This window comes from Canis lupus, chromosome 26 (assembly GCF_003254725.2).
Source record: "Canis lupus dingo isolate Sandy chromosome 26, ASM325472v2, whole genome shotgun sequence".
Lineage (NCBI taxonomy): Eukaryota > Metazoa > Chordata > Mammalia > Carnivora > Canidae > Canis > Canis lupus.
In genome coordinates this window covers 623,639-643,770 of record NC_064268.1, presented here as the reverse complement: position 1 = coordinate 643,770, position 20,132 = coordinate 623,639, and the positions used below count along the sequence as shown (strand labels likewise).

At 52.5% G+C, this 20,132-nt stretch overlaps 1 protein-coding gene across 4 annotated transcripts in view; it reads right to left on the bottom strand.

Moving 5' to 3' along the window:
* LRCOL1 (leucine rich colipase like 1) overlaps positions 1 to 7,708 on the bottom strand; it is a 35,688-nt gene extending 27,980 nt beyond the window's left edge. For 2 of the 4 annotated variants that reach the window (XR_007406298.1, XR_007406296.1), the window contains exons 1-5: positions 5,745 to 5,757; positions 5,504 to 5,629; positions 1,392 to 4,115; positions 1,037 to 1,171; positions 712 to 812 (exon numbers count right to left, since the gene is read on the bottom strand). Coding sequence is in view for 1 of the 4 variants with exons in the window: in XM_049102195.1 (XP_048958152.1) it covers positions 4,110 to 4,115; positions 5,299 to 5,421; positions 5,504 to 5,629; positions 5,745 to 5,870; positions 7,250 to 7,339 (471 nt within the window). In the remaining 3 variants the exon portion in view is untranslated. Of the gene's footprint in view, positions 1 to 711; positions 813 to 1,036; positions 1,172 to 1,391; positions 4,116 to 5,298; positions 5,422 to 5,503; positions 5,630 to 5,744; positions 5,871 to 7,249 lie in introns of those variants that run through there. The other 2 variants (XM_049102195.1, XR_007406297.1) reach the window with 2 other exon arrangements.
* Between the last annotated feature and the right edge of the window lie 12,424 nt (positions 7,709 to 20,132).

Genomic DNA, 20,132 nt, shown 5'->3' with positions numbered 1-20,132 from the left:
TGAGATCTTGCCATTTGCGACAACGTGAATGGACCTAGCAGGTATCGTTCTAAGTGAAGTAGGTCAAAGGAAGAGAAATACACATGCTCTCGCTCGTGTGTGGAATTCTAGAAACAAAACAAGCAAAGGAAAGACGAGGAGCAATCCAGGAAACAGACCCTTCCGTGTAGGAACTCTGGTCAGCAGGGGGAGGAGGGGGGAGCGTGCACCAGGTCCAGGGGATGAAGCACACAGGGACCCTGGGGAGCACGGAGGGATGTGTGGAAGTGCTGAGCCTCTACACTGTGCGCCCCAAACTAACACAACACCGCATGTTAGCTACACTGCAATTGAAACCTTACAAAAACGTATCACGGAAACAACAGCAACAACAAGGCGACGTGGATGGCAAAGACCAGCAACCTGAGCATCATCGGCCCTGAAACCCCGCAGACCTCAGAGGGGATAAGTGCCTTCATGCAGGTTCGGGCTTAGATGGGGTCCACACAGGTGTCTCCTGTGTCCCGACCCCGCCGGCCTGGCCCTGTCCCAGGCTCCTGGTCCCCTGACCTGGGAGGCTCACCCAGGCACATCACTCACGCTGTCACTGCCCTAGGAGCCAGCGCCCACCTCCCACCACCTATGCATTGCATCAACCATGGAGCCCCCTCCCCTGAAATTCCTTTGAGGCAGCAGGGAAATGGGGGCAAGTCCGTCCCCAGATGGACTCACTGTTTCTGCAGCACACGAGACCCAGGTGCCTCTCCTCGAGGATACCATGGTCAGCACTCTGGAGCCAGTCCTTGCAAGGCTTCGAGATCCCTCCACTCTGCCTTCGTGGGGCAGAGATGAATTTGTGTGGATTGGCCCTTGGAAATAGGCAGATGCCATCTCCCCAGTGGCTACTCGCGAACAGGCCCCTCCAGGCACCCGCGTGTGTGGCTGGAGCATGTTCAGTAGGCGCCCCGTCAGCCCGCCCTGGGGAGCTGGGGTGGGGGTGGAACCACACACACAGCCTCCAGGCCGTGGGGAGCCCCCCCCCCAACCTTAGATATACCTTTCAAGTGGCCAAGCTCAGCCCCCGTCTGGACTGGCTGCCTGGTGGGTCCGGGCTTCCCAGGTATCAAGGCTCCACGTGTGTCCTTGAGGGGCTATTCCTGCAGCCACCAGGCCGTGTCCTGGCAAAGCAGCCCTGACCCCCCACCCCCATCCCCACCACAACCTCGGGAGAATGTGCAGGAGGTCGTTGGAAGGGGCATCCGACCACCCACCCCAGAGACCCAGCTTCTCCAGCCATGCGGTGTGTTCCAAGCTGCGGGCCACGCGGCCCCCCACATCCTGTCCCCACACAGTACGCTCCCACCAGTCCCCCAGTGGCAGTGGGGCCCTGAAGCCTGCTCTGAGCCTCCTACCTTGACAGTGAGTCGTTGGGGTCAAAGCCCAGCAAGGATTCTGAGCAGTGGCTCTCATCTGCTGACAGCCCATGTGCGCTGGCTGCGGAAGGAAGTCCCTGCCTTCTCCCCACCTCCAGGCGCCAGTTGTCTCTCACAGAAAGACAACACAGTCGTGGACTCAGGCCCACCTGGCCACACGGTCCCGGCTCCTCCAGCTCCAGCTGAAAGGGACACGCACAGCCGTGTGCGCAGGTGCAGGCTTGCAAGTGGGCAGAGTGTGTGGGCCATGACCCTGGAGCCTGGGGGCGCCGCCACCCCACACTCTAGCACCTGCGTCGTGGGCGCCCCTGACCCGGGCAGCCAGCTGAGGCCCTGCGGACGTCGGAGGTGCGGGAGAGCTGCCATCACCCCACAGCCTCTGGAATAAAAGATCCCCCCCAAACACTTTGTGGGATGACAGCCTGTAATGGTGCCGAGCCTGCCTGCAGCTGCTGCCTGAGGGGGTCCCAGGTTCCTGAGCATCGAGCCTCCCAGGGGTCTCTTGCTGGGAAGCACGCCGCGGGCCACCCCAGCCCCTCCGGGTGACCTCTGGGGGAGACACGGGCACAGCTGGCTGGCCTGGGCCTGAGGATCGGACCCCCGGGGCTGCTCCTCACACTCACACTCTCCTGGGTCCCTGGATCCCCATACCTGCGTGGCTCGTGTATGCACGGTAGGGGCCCCTTCTCCTGTGCCCTGGAAGCCGGGTCCCTCTGTGCCTGGGGGCTCCATCCACACCCACACCACCCTGATTGCCTTCCAGGTGGAAGGGCCCCAACTCCGAGGCTCCTTCTAAGCTGGCGGCTTTCATGTGGCAGCAGCCTGTCTCCTCCTGGCTTGTGTCCCAATGGGTCTCCGGCTTCTCCAGCCTTCAAGGCTCCCCGGGTCTCTCGTGGGAGGATTCACCATCACCCCACCCGAGGCTGGAAACCTAGGGCAGTTGTGTCCCAATCGGCTTTTCAGGGACATATGTGCCACTGTGTTATTAGACTTTTAACGAGGCCAATTCCATGTGCCCCCATAGCTTTGTCCTGTGATCCAGCCTCTTCCTACAGCTGCCCTGTCCCTGGTCTCCCAGCTGCTGCCCCTGCGCTCTTGTACCCTGCCCTCTGCCCCTTGCCCTCTGCCCCTTGCCTGCCCCCCTTGGGCTTAGGGGGCTCCCCAGTCCCGTGGAGCTTGGGGTCGACCTCAGAGCACTGGACCGGCCTCTGCGTGGACGGAGCCCACTCCGGGATGGTCTTCGAGGTGGCACGTGGTCCCCAGGTGGGCTACCTGTCCGTGAGGGGCCAGGCCTCTGCAGCAAAGGAGGTGCCCAGGTGTCCCCTTGGCCCTGGCGGCACAGGCAGTCCAGATGGCTCCAGCTCTGGCTTCAGGGCCCATCTGCCCCATGTGTGGGATCGGGCTCGGATCGGGCTCGGATCTGCCGATGCCAAGCATCTCTCTGAGGCATCTCCGGGCCCACGCTCTGCATCAGCTGCCCTCTTAGGTCCAGGCCACCCCAGGCCTGTGGTCCCTGCCCACAGGCAATTGGCTCACCATCTGTGGGCCTCCAGCTGTGCCTTCATTGAGGTGGCTGCCAGGCTACCTTGCCTGTGGGCCCTGGGGGGATGCTGGGGTCAGGGATGCTGCCCCAGGAGCCTGCTCAGAGACCCCGTTTCAGGGCCAGGCCTTCCTGTGGGCCTGAGCAGCCGGCCATTCTCAGCTGGGCTCTGGTGGTGCCTCAGCCCGGGAGGCAACTTCCATGTTACATGTCTTTTCACCCACCGTGACCTCTAAATGCAAGCCTTCATCGGGTGCAGTTAAGGACAGAGAAATCTCTTCCAAATCTTCAATAAAAGGGAGCTTGTCTTTTGGATGGTACAATTTAGGAACTATGTTTAGCTGCTAGAAATACAGGCATGGAGAAGTGACTCTGGGCAGTGGGGGCCAGTGTAAGCACGGGACCGTCAGGATCTCAGGATCGTCATCCCCTCCACCTCTGCCCCGACAGCTGGCGAAGGAGAGGAAGGGGAGGACATGGGAAGAGGGAGGGGAGGAGGGGAAGGGGAAGGAGCAAGAGAGAGGAGGAGGAGGAGAAGAGGAACGAGATAATTATTTCTGATGGAGCCCAGACAAGAAGTCTGATGTCAGCAGGTGTGGGAAATGGAAGCCTCAGAAGACGGTTCTCCAGGCAACACACTAAGGTCCTAGGGACTGGGAACACGAAGAAGCCTCTGGTGGGGATGGGTCAGTCAGCTGGGGCATCTGCTCCAGGAGATGCTGCATAAACTCAGGCCAAAGGGGGAAGGAGAAGTGACCCAGGGAAGCAGGTGTCCCTCCAGGGAGTCCTCAGCGCCAATCTGCCCTTATACCGTGTTTCACATCCGCCAGCAATGCTTAGGGAGCCTTTTCAGTTTGGAACAATGAATAGACTTGCACAGACAAGAGGCTGTGTGCTTGGGCAGGGCTTGTCACGGCGCGGCTTAAACGGTGCAGCTCTGGCTCTTTCCCTTCCAGTTACGACTTGATCTCAGACTAGACTCACCTTCTCAGGAATCCACAGATTGTTTTTCTTACCTTTGTTGTCTGGGGGGAAATGGAAGTGACACAACACGTTCAGTCGGTCAGCAGTGTTTATTGATGCGAAGCCATTAAGCTGCGGGTTCCAGTGGCTGTGATTTGTCCTCAGAGACACTTCCCACTATTGGCCTCAGGAGTTCACCACTAGGAGAGGGGACATATGTGTCTGGTACCTACAAGCTTTCACAGCCCAGAGAGAGAGCAGCTCTGAGCCACCAGCCAAGCTTCCAGTGAAACTCAGGCATGAGACCCAGGGTGAGCTTCCCCCAGGTCCATGCTGGCCCTTCAATGCAGCTTGGTGTCACTGACTGTGGGACATGGGGCCCGCAAGGCTCCAGCAGCTGTCCCATCCTCACCGATGCATTCAGTTCCCCTGGGGCAAGGGCAGCAGGAGGCATCCAGCATTTAACACATTTCTGTGAGCACCTGCTGTGCCTGGTGCTACCATAGGAGCTGATACCACACTTGGCTAGACATGGTTACGTGCTCAAATATGTGGTCCTTGACCTGTGGGAGCACAGACCCCTTTATGACCTGAAGGAAGTTTCAGATTCCAGCATCAAACCATGTACTTAAACACCCACATGGCATTGTCCCCGTGTGTTCTGTCAGCAACCCCCTTGCCATCTCCAACCCTCCGCATTGCCATCTGTTCCTTTGTCTCCCAAAGCCACCCCCCATCCTCCCACTGTCTCTGACACTCCCACCTCTGTCCCCCCATCTTCATTCCCATGTTTCTACCACCATCACCCTGACTCTGACCCCCTGCCTCAATTTTCATTTGCCCATGTCCCCACATGCCTGCTGCCGCGGTCTCCAGGGCACTATGCATGTCTTGTGCCCTCGGAGGCTGACCTCTGGGGCTGCATCACTTGACCTCCGTCCTTCTGGTTTTCTAGTTACTGTTCAGGTATCACAAAGGTCCAGAAGGAGGTAGGGTAGAAGGAGAGAGCAGCTCTGGAGAGACCTCCACTTGGGACCCCTCAACCCCACTGTTGCAAATCCTGATGCTGCCTGGTGCCTTGGGTTCACCACCCCGCCACACATCTAATGGCAGGTGGCACATGTTTCCTATTGGAACCCTGGCAGACTTGCAAACCTCATTCTGCCCATGACCTGTTTGCTTTTCTGGGGCCTCACCCATACTTTCCTGCTCAAGGAAATGGACATGGAGGCCAATCTCCAGACAGCAGGTGGCTGTCTCTCCTGGAGGGGGACAACCAGTGGGTTTGGAGACAGAGCCATGTTTACTCGCTGCAGGACCTCAGGCAAATCAAGGCTCCCTCCTCCGGGAAGCACCTCCATCTCACGTGTGAAGGGGACTCACCATGGGCAGGCACTGGGCCAGGAGCCCACTCCGGGGGATGCACCGGTGGTGGCTGACCTCATTCGGCATGATGCAGCACTGGCTTCTGCACTCAGTGTGGTCAGTGCAGTCATGCCCGTTGGGCTGGGGATGCAGAGCAGGAGCCTGGCACTTGCCCCCCACTCTCGCCTTGCCCCTACCTGTCGTGGCTCATCTTTTGACTCACCTTGCGCCAAGGTATACACTGTAGGAAAATAGTCTTGGGCTTGCAGAACATCCTCATGCTGTCATTGGTGGTGACACAGCAGTTGCTCTGGCACTCCGAATGCTCAGAGCAGGTGTGGCTATTGGGCTACCAGGAAATGGAGACCTGGTTCTCTCTACTAGCCACCCTCCCCCCTCCCAGGGTGGCTCTGGGCAGGAGGGCCCTCTCCCCTCCTCACCCTGGCCACCCTGCTCCAACACACCTTCTGCCAGGACAAGCACTTGAGGAAGATGGTCCTGGAAGTGCAGAATGTCCGCGGGTTCAGGCTATTGGTGACGCAGCAGTGGCTCTGGCACTCTGAGTGACCCTCGCAGGCTTCCCCAATCCCCTGCAAGGCCGAGCACCAGGTGATATATAGACCCAGCTTCCCTCCAGGGCGGCTCAATGTAAGAACACTGTCCCCTTCTCTCTGTGTTCCTTCAAGTTTCCTGGAATATTTCTCACCTGGTGGGTCAGATGGCTGGGCGAGCCAAAGGAAAGGGAGAGGAAGGGAGCTAACACGGTCTGTATCTTGTGAGCTACCTGGACAGGAGGGTAAACTGAGGTACAGAAGAAGAGTGAAGGAGGAGCAGGGCAGGAAGGAGACTGTCTCTCATGGCTTTACAGGCTCAGAGAGGGCAGGTGCCTCCTGGGGTCACAGAGCCAGCCCAGAGCTGTGTCTGGGGCCCCACCCCACCCCCTGGAGGCCACCTGCTCTCAAAGCCTTTGATCAAAGTTCTCAAACTTCTGGTGTCAAAATTCCTTTGCAAACTCAAAAAGTTACTAAGGGCCCCAAAACTGTTGTTGGTGTGGGTTCTACCTACTGAATTTTCCGGCATAGGCACTAACTCTGAGAGAAGCTTTGCATAAACTTACTTAAAAGTAGTATCCTCGTCCATTGTTGACATAAATAGCAACTTTTAAATGAAAAACAGGTGTATTTTCCAAAGCAAAACAAAATGTGCTGAGCACAGAGTGGTGCCATTGTACCCTGGGTACAGCACTTCCTACCTGCCTCCTCACAGGTCTGTTGCTGGAGGTGGGGGGCCCTGTAGCATGGGCAGGGGCCTCACACACTTGCCCATGCTCCAGGGGAGGGGGATGCAGGGCAGAGCCCTGAACACAGTCAGTAGCAGCCAATGGAGCTCAGGGGTCTCCCTACAGGGCTAGTGGGCCCAGGGCCCCAGAGCACATGGGGCTGCTGCCTCCTCGCGTTTTCACACAGGAAAAATTTGTTTGGTTTTGAAAATCTTAGTGCAATTGAAGCTGGGGAAGGCACTCAGGGATGGGGGTGAGGCGGCTTTGCGGTGAGAAGCGGCCAGAGGAGGAAGCTCAGCCCTGTGGCCAGACACCAGCTGCCCTGTTTGCAGTGCGGCCTCCAGCAGGCTGACCACCATGTGCAGCAGGGAGGTGAGGAGGGACAGCAGGACGGGCACTCCCATGTTGCCCACCCCCCTCCCAGTAGAGACCCTTGCTCTGCTCCCACCCCACCTCCTCCACATGCCGTCTGGCCTGGATTTGGTGTTGGAGTCCTGGGCACCAGAATCAGGCGTTCTGGATACCCAGATGCCTGGGGAAGGGGACGTGCTCCCAGTTACCCTCTTTTCAAGAGCCCAGATGAGACTCGGTGGATGGGGGGCATGCACCTGCAGGAAAGGAGCTGGGAGCCCCAGAGAGCCCGTGAGGGGGGCGCCTCCGCTGGTGCAACGCTGTGGGGTGTACACTTACCTTATGGGACAGGAACGGGATCCTGGTCCTCCAGGCCATGGATGTGGGCAGGAGGAGGAGCAGCAAGACCAGATGCCCAGCACACGCCATTGGGCTCACGGCTAGCCAGCGCCCCAGACAGCCAGCCCTGTCCCCACAGCCCTCGGGTGGACACCCACAACCTTCCCCCACCCCTGCCCAATCTTTCTCTTGCAAAATAGATTCTTTTTTTTTTGCAAAATAAATTCTTAAAAATTAATAGATGGTATTTTCTAGAGCAGTTTTAAGTTTACAGAAAAATTGTGCAAAAAGCACGGTGAGGGCAGCCCCGGTGGCTCAGCGGTTTAGCGCCGCCTTCCGCCGGGGTGTGATCCTGGAGATCCGGGATCGATTCCCACGTCGGGCTCCCTGCATGGAGCCTGCTTCTCCCTCTGCCTGTGTCTCTCTCTCTCTCTCTCTCTCTCTCTCTCTCTCTCACAATCTCTCTCTCTCTCTCTCTCTTTCTTTGTCTGTCATGAATAAATATTTATTTAAAATCTTAAAAAAAAAGGCACGGTGAGTTCCCATAGAGCCCACGCCCCCTGCCTATTTCCGTCATATTAACTCACGTGGGCGATTATTACAACCCCAAGGCCACTGCTGCCTAGGCTTGCTCCAGGTACTGGATGTTCTGTGTGTGGGACAAATGCCAGCACATTAGCACACAGAGTGTTGCACCTGTTCCTCCTGCCCACGACACCCTGGCAACCACGGATTGGGGGGCATCTTCTTTGGTCCCCAATGTCCTAGAGTTGATACCATCCAAATGCAGCCCTTCCAGACTAGACTGGCTTCCTGCACTCATCAATGCCCACTTAAGGTTCCTCCCTGTGTCTTCTATGGCTTGATAGCAAATCTCTATCATTGAATGGAAAATGAATTTTCAACATCCCTTTCTCCAGGAACTGATTTCTGAGTCTCTGAGTGAAACAGGAAGCTCTCTGGTGTTAGAGAGCACCCAGGGCCCCTGAGAGCCTCACTGCTGAGCTCCCTGCTCAGTCCAGCTCCTGTCTCCCCCACAGGTAGGCAGTACTTGCCCACAGTCGTGCTGTGTGAGGGCGGGGAGGGGCACCTGCAGGTTGGGGAAGTGGGCGCAGGTGACTCTCCTGTCCTGCATGTGGGTTAGGATCCCAGGTTAGCCTCAGATCGAAGCCTGAGCTGCACCCACCTGAAGGTGTTTGGCTGGTTGCCTGGTCATTCATAAAGCTGACAGTTTGGATCTCATTTTTGCCTCTCATTCTTTTATTTTTTAAAATAAAGTGATATTGAGGCACCTGGGTGGCTCAGTCAGTGAAACATCTGACCCTTGGTTTTGGCTCAGGTCGTGATCTCAGGGTTGCAAGGTCGAGTTCTGTACCTATCTCCGCACTCAGCAGGGAGACTGCTTGGGGTTCTCCCTCTCCCTCAGCTCCTCCCCTGTGTGGCACAAGGGCACGCTCTCTCTCAATTAATTGAGGTGATAGTCACATAACATAAAGTCAACCATTTGAAAGTGAACAATTCAGGGTGCCTGGGTGGCTCAATCAGTGAAGTGTCTGCCTTCAGCTAAGGTCATGACCTCAGGGAGCCCCGCATCAGGCTGCCTGCTCAGTGGGGAGTCTGCTTCTCCCTCGGCCTCAGCCATTCCTTGACTCGTGCTCTCTCACATGCACACTCTCTGTCTCAAATACATATCTTTTTAAAATTTTTAAAAAGAGAATCAACAATTTAGTGGCATTTGGTGATTTTTCTTTTTTTCTTTTTTAATAAATATTTTATTTATTCATGAAAGACACAGAGAGAGAGAGAGGCAGAAGGAGAAGCAGGCTCCATGCAGGGAGCCTGACATGGGACTCGATCCCGGGTCTCCAGGATCACACCCAGGGCTGAAGGTGGCGCTAAACCGCTGAGCCACCTGGGCTGCTGCCCCCTTTTTTTTTTTTTTTTTTTTTGAGATTCACTTATTCACTTGGAGAGAGAGAGAGCAGGAGCACGGAGAGCAAGTGCAGGGAGGAGGAGAGGAGAAAGAGGGAGAGCATCCCAAGCAGACTCCCTGCTGAGTGTGGAGCCCAATGCGGGCAGAGCCAAAACTGAGTTGGATGCTTCACTGACTGAGCCCCCTAGGCACCTCCATGTAGTGCATTCTTAATGTTGCACAGCCACCTCCTCTATCTAGTTCCAGAGCATTCCATCATCCCATAGTACAACCTGGAGTCCATCAGCCTTCTCCCCCCATTCTTTCCAATACCTTCCAGAGGTCAGAGCCTTGGGAAGCGTTCTGACACTGATGCCTCAGAACCCCCACACGCTGTCTCCCAAAGCCCTGTGGTGCAGGACTGGGTGCCCCCCACAACTCAACTCTGAACCTCTACCCCAGGCCTATGCTCTCCCCGCCCCCTCGTCCACATTCCAGAACCTCTCCTGGAATTTGTCTTCCTGCACCCGTGGCAGGGCTCCCTTCAGGACTGCCAGCCCCCAAGTCAAGGCCCTGGAGTCTCAAACTCAGACCTTGGTGTGCCCATCCCAGGTTCCCTCATTCACTGTGGGGACTTGTGAGGGACAGCTGAGCCTTTCTGGACCCTGTTTCCCTGTCTATGAGGTGAGAGGTGGTGTCCCACTGGTGTGGTTTCCAGATGATTCCAGTGAAGCCATGCTCATTTTACCCCTTAGTTCGTTGCTGGGGTCACGTATGCTGCAAAGCACAGTGGCATTCTGTTTGCTAAGCTTCCCAGACTATTCAGGTCCTGAGGCCGGGATCACCCCCAACTGCAAGACAAGTTGTCCCCTGGGCTGGCCCGTACTCAGAAACACAGAATCCCCCTAGGAGAAAGGCAGACACACGGGGGCCTACATGCTCGGAGAGGACATAGATGGAGGAGGACAGCCTGGGGGCAGAGCAAGATGGTGGAGAGGGCACAGGGCTGCCCGGTGACGTCTTGATGGGGGCAGGCTCCAATGGATAGGAAGGTCATGAGGAGACTCTGGAGCCAGAGCCAGGCAGAGGTGCTGGGGTAGGGGAGCAAGCATCAGGGAGGGGGCCACGGTGACTCTGGTTTACCTCCCACTCATCTCACACCCACAGGAGCACTTGCTGGTCTGAACAACCAATGATAGCATCTTCCCCGGAGTGCTTACAATATGTGTCAGCACAGTATCATTTCTCCTCCACAAAAATATCCAGGAATTACCTGTTGCCAGTGTGAAATGCAAATTCCCGTAAGGACAAATTCAGCAACACAAGACATCTCAGAAAGGCAAGAGGAGGTTAGCACCATTTATAGTTTTCTTAGCAAAAATAGCAAGTCACAGGATACATCACCTGTCTGCGTTTTGGGTTTTCTATAATTTTATACTTCAATTTATCTGCAATAAACTGTGGCCCACACACAACAAAAGCACTGCTAGAGCATTTCATTCACAAGTTTGCTAATTGGTTTCAAAGGAGATGCAGTAGCATAAACTCTTAGCCTATTTGATCCGCAGTCGCTGAAGAATGACAAACACAGAGGAAGAGAGAAGAGAGAAGCCACTGGACCTGGCACAAACCATGGCATTAGTCTTTTACTTTTTACTTTTTCAAAAGAACTTCAAGGTCTATTTCAGTATGTGTTTGGTGATGGTGTTTAAATATTTTCCTCTCAAAAGAAGCAGCAGCAAAGAAGAGACACATCCGTGCTAGTGTGGGTCCCACCTGCTAGCAGGTTGATGTGAGTTTGGGGGTTCCCCACGCACTGCCCAGCATAGTGGATGGTGACCATGAGCAAGGCCTTCTGGGTGGCCTCAGGCCCAGATGTCATGGGGGATCCTGAGGCTGCCCACCTGTTGCTCCCACCAGCATTTCCCAGACTCCTAGGCCCCTGAGGTCAGGCTCTCATTCACACCATTCAGAAATAGCTCTTATATGAGGCCACCAAGTATCTCCATAGTGCACCCCGAGGCCCGCCTTTTGGTTCCAGAAGACTGAACATACAAACAGACGATGGCCAGACCATCCATGAAAGTGGAACTCTGACCACCAGACTACAGAAGCCAACCCGGGTTGGCTTCAGCCGGTTCGCTGGCCATGGTCTCTCAGCTGGCCCTGAATGACCAGCACTGGGCCAGTGGCTATGGCCTCCCCACCTCAGGACCAACCTGAGAAGCCAAATAAGTGCCCTAACCAATCATGTGGTACATCTACATCAGTCCTCTGGGGCTTCACTTATCCTACCACCAGTAGGGTAAGTTAACCGTAGACATTCATGCCTCCCTGTCCTGGAGGTGGGCCATCCAGATCAAGGTATGGGCAGGGCATTCCCCTCCTGGGGTGTAGACACATCAGTCCCTGTGTTGAGCTTACCTGCTGGGCGGCACCCCATTCTGCTGATGGGTAAGCCCCATGAGCCAGGGGCTGGAGGGACAGTGGGAAAGGCACAGGAACCCCTCTGCTCCCTCACTGTAGGTCAGAGCTCCCAGATGTCCCTCAGCACATGTTCTGGAGAAATAACACCAGACGATGGAGTCGGAGAAATGGTTTTGAAGATAAATGGTCAAATCCATAGCCATTGTATGAATTTTGAAAGTCCTATTTCCATATCATATCAAACCTAATGAATATAAGTATTATAACTATATAAAAGCTAAATCTGAATCACAACTTCAACATTTTAAAGTTTCAAACTGGGGCAGCACGGGTGGCTCAGCGGTTTAGCGCCGCCTGCAGCCCAGGGTGTCATCCTGGACACCCGGGATCGAGTCCCACATCGGGCTCCCTGAAGGGAGCCTGCTTCTCCCTCTGCCTGTGTCTCTGCCTCTCTCTCTCTCTCTCTCTCTCTGTGTGTGTGTCTCTCATGAATAAATTTAAAAAATCTTTTAAAAAAATAAAGTTTCAAACTGGGACGCCTGGGTGACTCAGCGGTTGAGCACCAGGGCGTGATCCTGGAGTCCCAGGATCGAGTCCCACACTGGGCTCCCTGCATGGAGCCTGCTTCTCCCTCTGCCTGTGTCTCTGCCTCTGTCTCTATCTCTCTCATGAATGGATGAATAAAATCTTTAAAAAATAAAAAAAGAGACTTTACAGTCTCAGACCTTTTCATGGGTTCTTGAAAAGTTCATAGACCAGTTTATAAAATGGGCCTGATGTGCCTGATCCGTCCCACAGTTCACATCCCACAGGAACACACTGTCCACACAGAGAAGCTCCAGCCCACCACTGTCCACAGCCAAGAGTGGGGAACCGTCTACGTGTCCAGGATGAAGGATGAACAAAACGGGGTCCATCCCTAGAATGGACTATGGTTCAGCCTCAGAAGGAAGGAACTTCTGACACCTGCCACGACCCAGACGAGCCCCAAGGACATGATGCTGAGGGAGGGAGCTGGTCATCAGCAGACACCACGTGACTCCACTGACCTGGGGGCCCCAGAGCCACAGGCAGACTCACAGACACGGGGTAGATGGTGGACGCCAGGGTCTGGGTGGGGTCAGGCTTTAGTGGGGACAGAGCATCCTTCTGGAAAGATGAGAGAGTCCTGGAGGTGGACGGTGTTGGCAGCTGACAGAGGCGTGAATGCGCTTAACGCCCCTGAACCGCACACAATGCAATGGCTGCAATGGTCAAGTGCACATGTGTGTCTCAATACAGTGAATCACAGGCCACAGCCCTGGGGCCATGGTTGTTCCAAACTCGAAGAATGGGCACTCACGGCCCCCACTTATTTTGCTTTTTTTAAGATTTTATTTATTTGAGAGAGAAAGAGAGTGAGCTCGAGCAGCAGGGGGCAGGTAGAAGGAGAAGCAAACTCCCCACTGAGCAGGGAAGCTGACATGGGGCTTGATCCCAGGACCCTGAGATGGAAGGTAGGCACTTCACTGACTGAGCCACCCAGGCACCCCCATATAAGAGTATTTTAAAATAAGGGGAGTCAGGGGATCCCTGGGTGGCTCAGTGGTTTAGCGCCTGCCTTTGGTCCAGGGCGCGCAATCCTGGAGTCCTGGGATCGAGTCCAGCGTCGGGCTCCTGGCATGGAGCCTGCTTCTCCCTTCTCCTATGTCTCTGTCTCTGTCTCTCTCTCTCTCCCTATGTCTATCATGAATAAATAAATAAATCTTTAAAAAAAATAAGGGGAGTCAAATGAATAAGTAAAATATTTTTTTAAAAAATTAGGATTTTATTTATTTATTCATGAGAGACACACACAGAGAGGCAGAGACATAGGCAGAGGGAGACTCAGACTCTACGCAGGAAGCATGATGTGGGACTTGATCCCGAGACTCCGGGATCATGCCCTGAGCCAAAGGCAGATGCTCAACTGCTGAGCCACCCAGGCATTCCATAAATAAAATCTTTAAAAGAATATATTCTTGGGATCCCTGGGTGGCGCAGCGGTTTGGCGCCTGCCTTTGGCCCAGGGCGCGATCCTGGAGACCCGGGATCGAATCCCACGTCGGGCTCCCGGTGCATGGAGCCTGCTTCTCCCTCTGTCTGTGTCTCTGCCTCTCTCTCTCTGTGACTATCATAAATAAATTTTTAAAAAATTAAAAAAAAAGAATATATTCTTCTATGAATGGAGTCTCATTTCTTGGATATTTGTTAATCTCTCAGACCAGATATCTTTCCTTCCAAACCTCAATATCAGGTATGATTCCACAGTATTTTGATCTGGCAAATAAAATCTTGATGCCAAACCTTGCCAAAGATTGCAGATCCCAATAAATTACTCCCTGAACCATGACTATTATATTTTGAGCACAAACCCCTCCCTCTGGGGCCTTACCCACCCTGCCTCTTTCACTGCCTGAGAAAAGGTGGCATGGCCTTGACCAGGGCACTGGCCCCAGGGCAGGCAGCCTTGGCACACTTACACACAGAGAAGCAGGCCACACCGGTGAATGTGTGAGAGTGGACAGTTCTTGCAGGAAATCTCTCCCTTGCACTTGATAATTGCTCCTACCTTTTTTTTTTTTTAAAGATTTTATTTATTTATTCATGAGAGACAGAGAAAAAGAGACAGAGACACAGGCAGAGGGAGAAGCAGGCTCCATGAAGGGAGCCTGATGCGGGACTTGAACCTGGGACCCCAGGATCACGACCTGAGCTGAAGGCGGAACTAAACCACCAAGTCACCCAGGCTGCCCCCACCTTTTTTAAAAAGGATTTTTATTTATTCATTCATGAGACACACAGAGAGAGAGGCAGAGACACAGGCAGAGGGAGAAGCAGGCTCCCCACAGGGAGCCCAACATGGGACTCAATCCCAGGACTCCAAGATCACGCCCTGAGCCTAAGGCAGATGCTCAACCACTGAGCCACCCAGGCGTCCCTGTTCTTACCTTTTTATCTTGGTTCCCAGCTGCTCCTCTGTGACCAGCCAAGCTGTAATTCCAGAAAAGACTCTAACCCCCAAGGGAGAACCAGGAGGCCCAAGGCCAAGGGAGCCCAGGGCATAGTGCCGAGGCATCACTGGAACATGTCCCACCGTCCTGTCCTGTCTCCATCCTGTCCCCACCTTCCACCCCATGAGAGTCGTCCACCATTCTTCAGGAGGGACCAAATGTAAGCAGGCATGTCCCCTGCACACAGGGGCCGGGGAAGCTGACCACAGCCAAGGCAGCAACTGGCTGGACAGCCAGCTCTGGGTCAGTGACCCCAGATCCCCCCACTTCCCCCTTTCCAAGTCAGGACCAGCCAAATATGCGCCCTAGCCAGTCAGGTGGGCTGCCCTCTACTTCCCTCTGGGCACAGCATCCCCACCTGTGGGTTCCCCGGTCCCACCTGGGGGCTGGCTCCCAAGCTCTGGATCAATGGTCTGTTTGTCTCAGGGGGTGGTCTTCACTCGTGTCTGCAGACACCATTCACTCGTCAGTACGTGTACCAACGTATTCCTTATTAACTAGGTGCTAGGCTCTGAGAGGAAAGGATTGTGCGTCCCCTGCCACCTGGGAGTGCTTGGTCCAGTTTGGGACATGGTTGTATCAACAGATAGCTGATGCAGAATGAGGTACAAATCTGGAGGGCCATCTGTCGGTATTGTTTCTCGGGCCCTGTAGGTTGGCTGCGCGCAGGGTTGGTTCTTTCTCGGGTCCAAGTCCCCACAGGGTCCAAGTGGCTCTGCACCCCAGCCCAGAGCCCGGCAGCTGGGTGTGGAGGGAGCCCAGATGCCTGGGTTGCACATAGGCGCACTGGTGGAGACACAGGAGTCCCCTGGTCCAGGAGTCCAGGGGGCCCAGGGGGTCCTGGGGTCCAAACGTCCAGGGGCCCAGGGGGCTGAGGAAGTCCAGGGGTCCTGGGATCCAGAGGGTGCAGGGGTCCTGGGGGACCTGGGGTTCTGGGGTTCAGGGGGCCAGGGAGTTCAGGGGTCCTGGAGTCCAGAGGGTCCAGAGGTCCAGGGGGGTCCTGAGTTCCAGGGGATCCTGGAGTCCAGAAGGTCCAGGGTCTGGGGGTCCTGGGATCCAGGGGGCCCAAGGGGTCCAGAGGGTCCTGGGGTCCAGTGGGTCCAGGGGTCCAGGGGTCGAGGGACCCAGAGGATCCTGGGGTCCAGAGGTCCAGAGGGCCCAGGGAGTCCAGGGGGTCCTGGGGGGCCCCAGGGAATCCAGGGGGTCCAGGGGTTCAGGCAGTCCTGGTGTCCTGGTGTCCAGGGGGTCCAGGAGCAGGGACTGGGCACTGGGGATGGGTATGCAGCTGCTGTTCTGGGCAGGGAATGCTCTAAAGTCAGATTTTGATGTTTGCACAACCCTGGGAAGATACTAGAAACAATGAATTCCACTCCAAATGGAAAAATTATAAGGCATGTGAATCTGATATCAATAAAGGAAATCTATTTTTACTTTTTATTTTGAACTTTTACTTATAACTTGGTTGTTTTATATTGTTATTTATAGATATTTTTATTCGATTCTTGCCATAGAGTAATATTTCCTGTTAACCAAAGGTTTTAGAATTGAATAACTTAATTTTTTCATTTGTAAACTTCTCCACTTGAAAAACTATTGAGACTCAATCCTCCTAAGACTAATTTCTTTTTTTTTTAATTTTTAAAAAAAATTTTAAAAGATTTTATTTATTTATTCACGAGAGACACACAAAGAGAGAGAGGCAGAGACACAGGCAGAGGGAGAAGCAGGCTCCATGCCGGGAGCCCGACGCGGGACTCGATCCCGGGACTCCAGGATCACGCCCTCGGCCAAAGGCAGATGCTCAACTGCTGAGCCACCCAGGGATCCCAAGACTAATTTCTTTAACTTATTTTAAAGTATTATATGGGGCGCCTGGGTGGCTCAGTCCATTAAGCATCTGCCTTCAGCTCAGGTTGTGATCCCAGAGTCCTGGGATCAAGTCCAAGTTGGGCTCCCTGTTCAGTGGGGATGTGCTTCTTCCTCTGCCTCTGCTGCTCCCCCTGCTTGTGCTCTCTCCCTCTCAAATAAATAAATAAAATATCTTAAAAGTATTATGCAAATTATGAGTTTTAATGGACACTGGCTGTTCTTACAAATTCCTTGACTAAAGTCCACATTGGCTTTCTCCCAGCCTGGGGAGTTAGCATTAACTGTTTTCATTTTATTGCTTTCTTTCATTAAGCGGGAGGGTTTTCTGGTCCCCCCACACACACACACACACTTTTATTTTCTTAAGTAAGCTCTTTGCCCAGTGTGGGACTTGAACTCACAAGGATCAAGAGTCACACGCTCTACCAACTGAACCAGCCAGCCGCTCCCATTTGATTTCTTAATTTTCTTTCCAGCAGACTTCTGGATACCTCATAAATTCACTGTAAGTGCTTCGCGTCTCCAGAAGCCAATCAAACATAGACTGCACACTGAATGTGAGAGACTGCTTGTATGCTAGTAACTGGAACCTTCCCAGGGGCCCTTGAGCTCTCCTTGCATGACGTGCATTCCTAATGACACAGGGCAGGAAACCCATCTCAAGAACAGAAATCAATAAATTCTGGGACAAACGCGAGATTATCTAGCATACCTTTCCTTCTGAGAAAAGATGAGGAAGATGCACTGAGTATATGTAGAAGACAAAAATGCCTGTGCACGCTGCCAGGGTGGGGCCTCGCTGACAGGGAGCCAGGTAAGCTACACAGTGCACACTCTTTGAGTCCACCTGTCTTCATCACTGGAATTTAAACATCTAACCCAGACTGTTTGGGCACCTTTCCTAAAGTCATCCTCCCTGGGACCCAACAAGCCATACTCACCTGCAGATTCAAGTCTTTGCTCAAATCAGAAAATTTGCTTCAATTATTCATCACTTCTTGTCTTCTCTTTCTCAAACCCTGTGTCCCAGGCTCCTGACTGCCCTGCGCACCCCAACTGTCCTCTCGCTCTGGCACCCACCTCTGTGCTCGGAGTCAGGGATGTTCCCTCCACTTGGCCTCCTGGAAGAGCTGTTCTCCTTCACCTTACATACCTGAATCTCGACTGGATCCAGAAGACTTTATAAAAGCCTCTATTGGTCAGGTCAGTGTGCCAGATGTTGAGTGAGGATGTGTGCCCCTCCTGGCTGTTGGGATCAGGCTGGTCACTGCACCAGATACACAGTGACCAGCCCCTGGCCAGTGGGAAAGCCATGTACCCTGTGCTCCTAAGGGGCACATACTCACCAGGCACCCCCTTCTAAGGCATAGAGACCCTCTCTGCCAACACCAACATCTGCAGGTCTGGGGACAGGGTCTCTGTCATCCCCAGGCCATAGGCAACAGGGAGCAGTGGCCCATCCCACCGCGCACCCAGGCAGCACCATGACCCTGTAGTCTGTACTTGCTGCCCCCTTTACCCAGCCCCTGGCACCACTAATCTGCTTTCCTCTCTATGGATTTGCCTATTTTGGATGTTTTATATAAGTGGACTCATACAACAGGTGGCCTTCAGGGACTAGCTTTTTCCACTAGCATAATATTTTCTAGGTTCACCTATGTTGTAACATATGGAACATATAAGGTACTTTATTCTTTTTAAAATGTTTTTTTTTAATTTTTATTTATTTATGATAGTCACAGAGAGAGAGAGAGAGACAGAGACATAGGCAGAGGGAGAAGCAGGCTCCACGTACCGGGAGCCCGACGTGGGATTCGATCTCGCGTCTCCAGGATCGCGCCCTGGGCCAAAGACAGGCGCTAAACCGCTGCGCCACCCAGGGATCCCAAGGTACTTTATTCTATTTATTGCAGAGTTCTATTTCATTGTATGGATATACCATGTATTATTTATTCATTCATCAGTTGATAGACATTCAGGCTGTTTCCAATCTTTGTCATTATGTATAATGCTATGAACACTTATGTACAAGTTTCTGCATGAAAACATGTTTTCATTTCATTTCATTTCCACCTAAAGGTAGAATTGTGGATCCTGTGATAACTCTAGGTTCAAATCTTTTGATATACTGCCACACAGTTTTCCACAGTGGCTGTAGCATATCTACATTCCCATCAGATATAAGAAGAATGTGATTTTCCCACATCCTTTCCAACAATGTTGGATGTCTTTCCCAGTGGTATGTAGTGATATCTTCCTCCTGACTAATGATGTTGAGAGTTGTTTCATGTACTTATGGGCCATTTGTGTATCTTCTTTGGAAAAATTTCTATTTAGATACTTTGCCCTTTTTTTTTAACTTTGCCCATTTTTTAATCCATTATTCGTCATCATTATAAGAGGGTTGTTTTTTTAAGATACAAATCCTTATCATACATGTGATTTGCAAATATTTTCTCCCATTCTGTGGGTGTTTTCACTTTCTCAATGGCATCCTTCGAAGCACAGTTGTTAATTTTGGTGAAGTCCAGTTTATCTATTTTTTTGTTTATATCTTTGTTGTAATTTATAAGAATCCATTGCCAAATCTTTTTTTAAAAAGATTTTATTTATTTATTCATGAGAGACACATAGAGAGAGGCAGAGACATAGGCAGAGGCAGAAGCAGGTTCTTTGGGGAGCCCAATGCAGAACTCAATCCTGGGACTCCGGCATCATGCTCTAAGCCAAAGGCAGACACTCAACCACTGAGCCATTCAGGCGTCCCAACAAATACATATATATATATTTAATTTTATTTATCTATTCATGAGAGAGAGAGAGAGAGAGGCAGAGACACAGAGGGAGAAGCAGGCTCCATGCAGGGAGCTCAATGCGGGACTCCATCCCGGGACCCCAGGATCATGCCCCAGCCCAAAGGCAGGTGCCAAACTGTTGAGCCACCCAGGCATCCCCCAACCAAATCTTTTTTTTTAATTTTTAAAAAGATTTTATTTATTTATTCATGAGAGATACAGAGAGAAGCAGAGACATAGGCAGAGGGAGAAGCAGGCTTCTTGCAGGGAGCCTGATACAGGACTAGATCTCAGGACCCCAGGATCACGACCTGAGCCAAAGGCAGACACTCAACCACTGAACCACCAAGGTGCCCTCCGTTTTCAAATCTAAGGCCACGAATGTTTACTCCCATGTTTTCTTCTAAGAGTTTTATGCTTTTAGTTCTTACATTTAGGTCCTTGATGCATTTTGAGTTAGTTTCTATATATGGTATGAGGTAGGGGGTCTAAGTTCATTCTTTTGCATGTGGAAACCCAAATTCCTACGACTATTTGTTGAAAGACTACACTTTCCCCATTAAATTATTTTGGTACTTGTTAGAAATCAATTTGTTTTATTCTATTTTACATATTTATATTTCACTTCTTGGCTCTCAGTTCAATTCCATAGATCTGCATTTCTACCTTTATGTCAATGAGAGTGGAATTGCTAGATCCTACAGTAACTTGATTGATCTTGATTACTATAGCTTTGTAGTAAGGTTTGAACTTGGAAAGTATAAGTCTTCCACTTCTTTTTCTTTTTCAAGATTATTTTGGCAACTCCAGGTCCCTTGCATTTCCATATGAATTTTAGGATCAGTGTA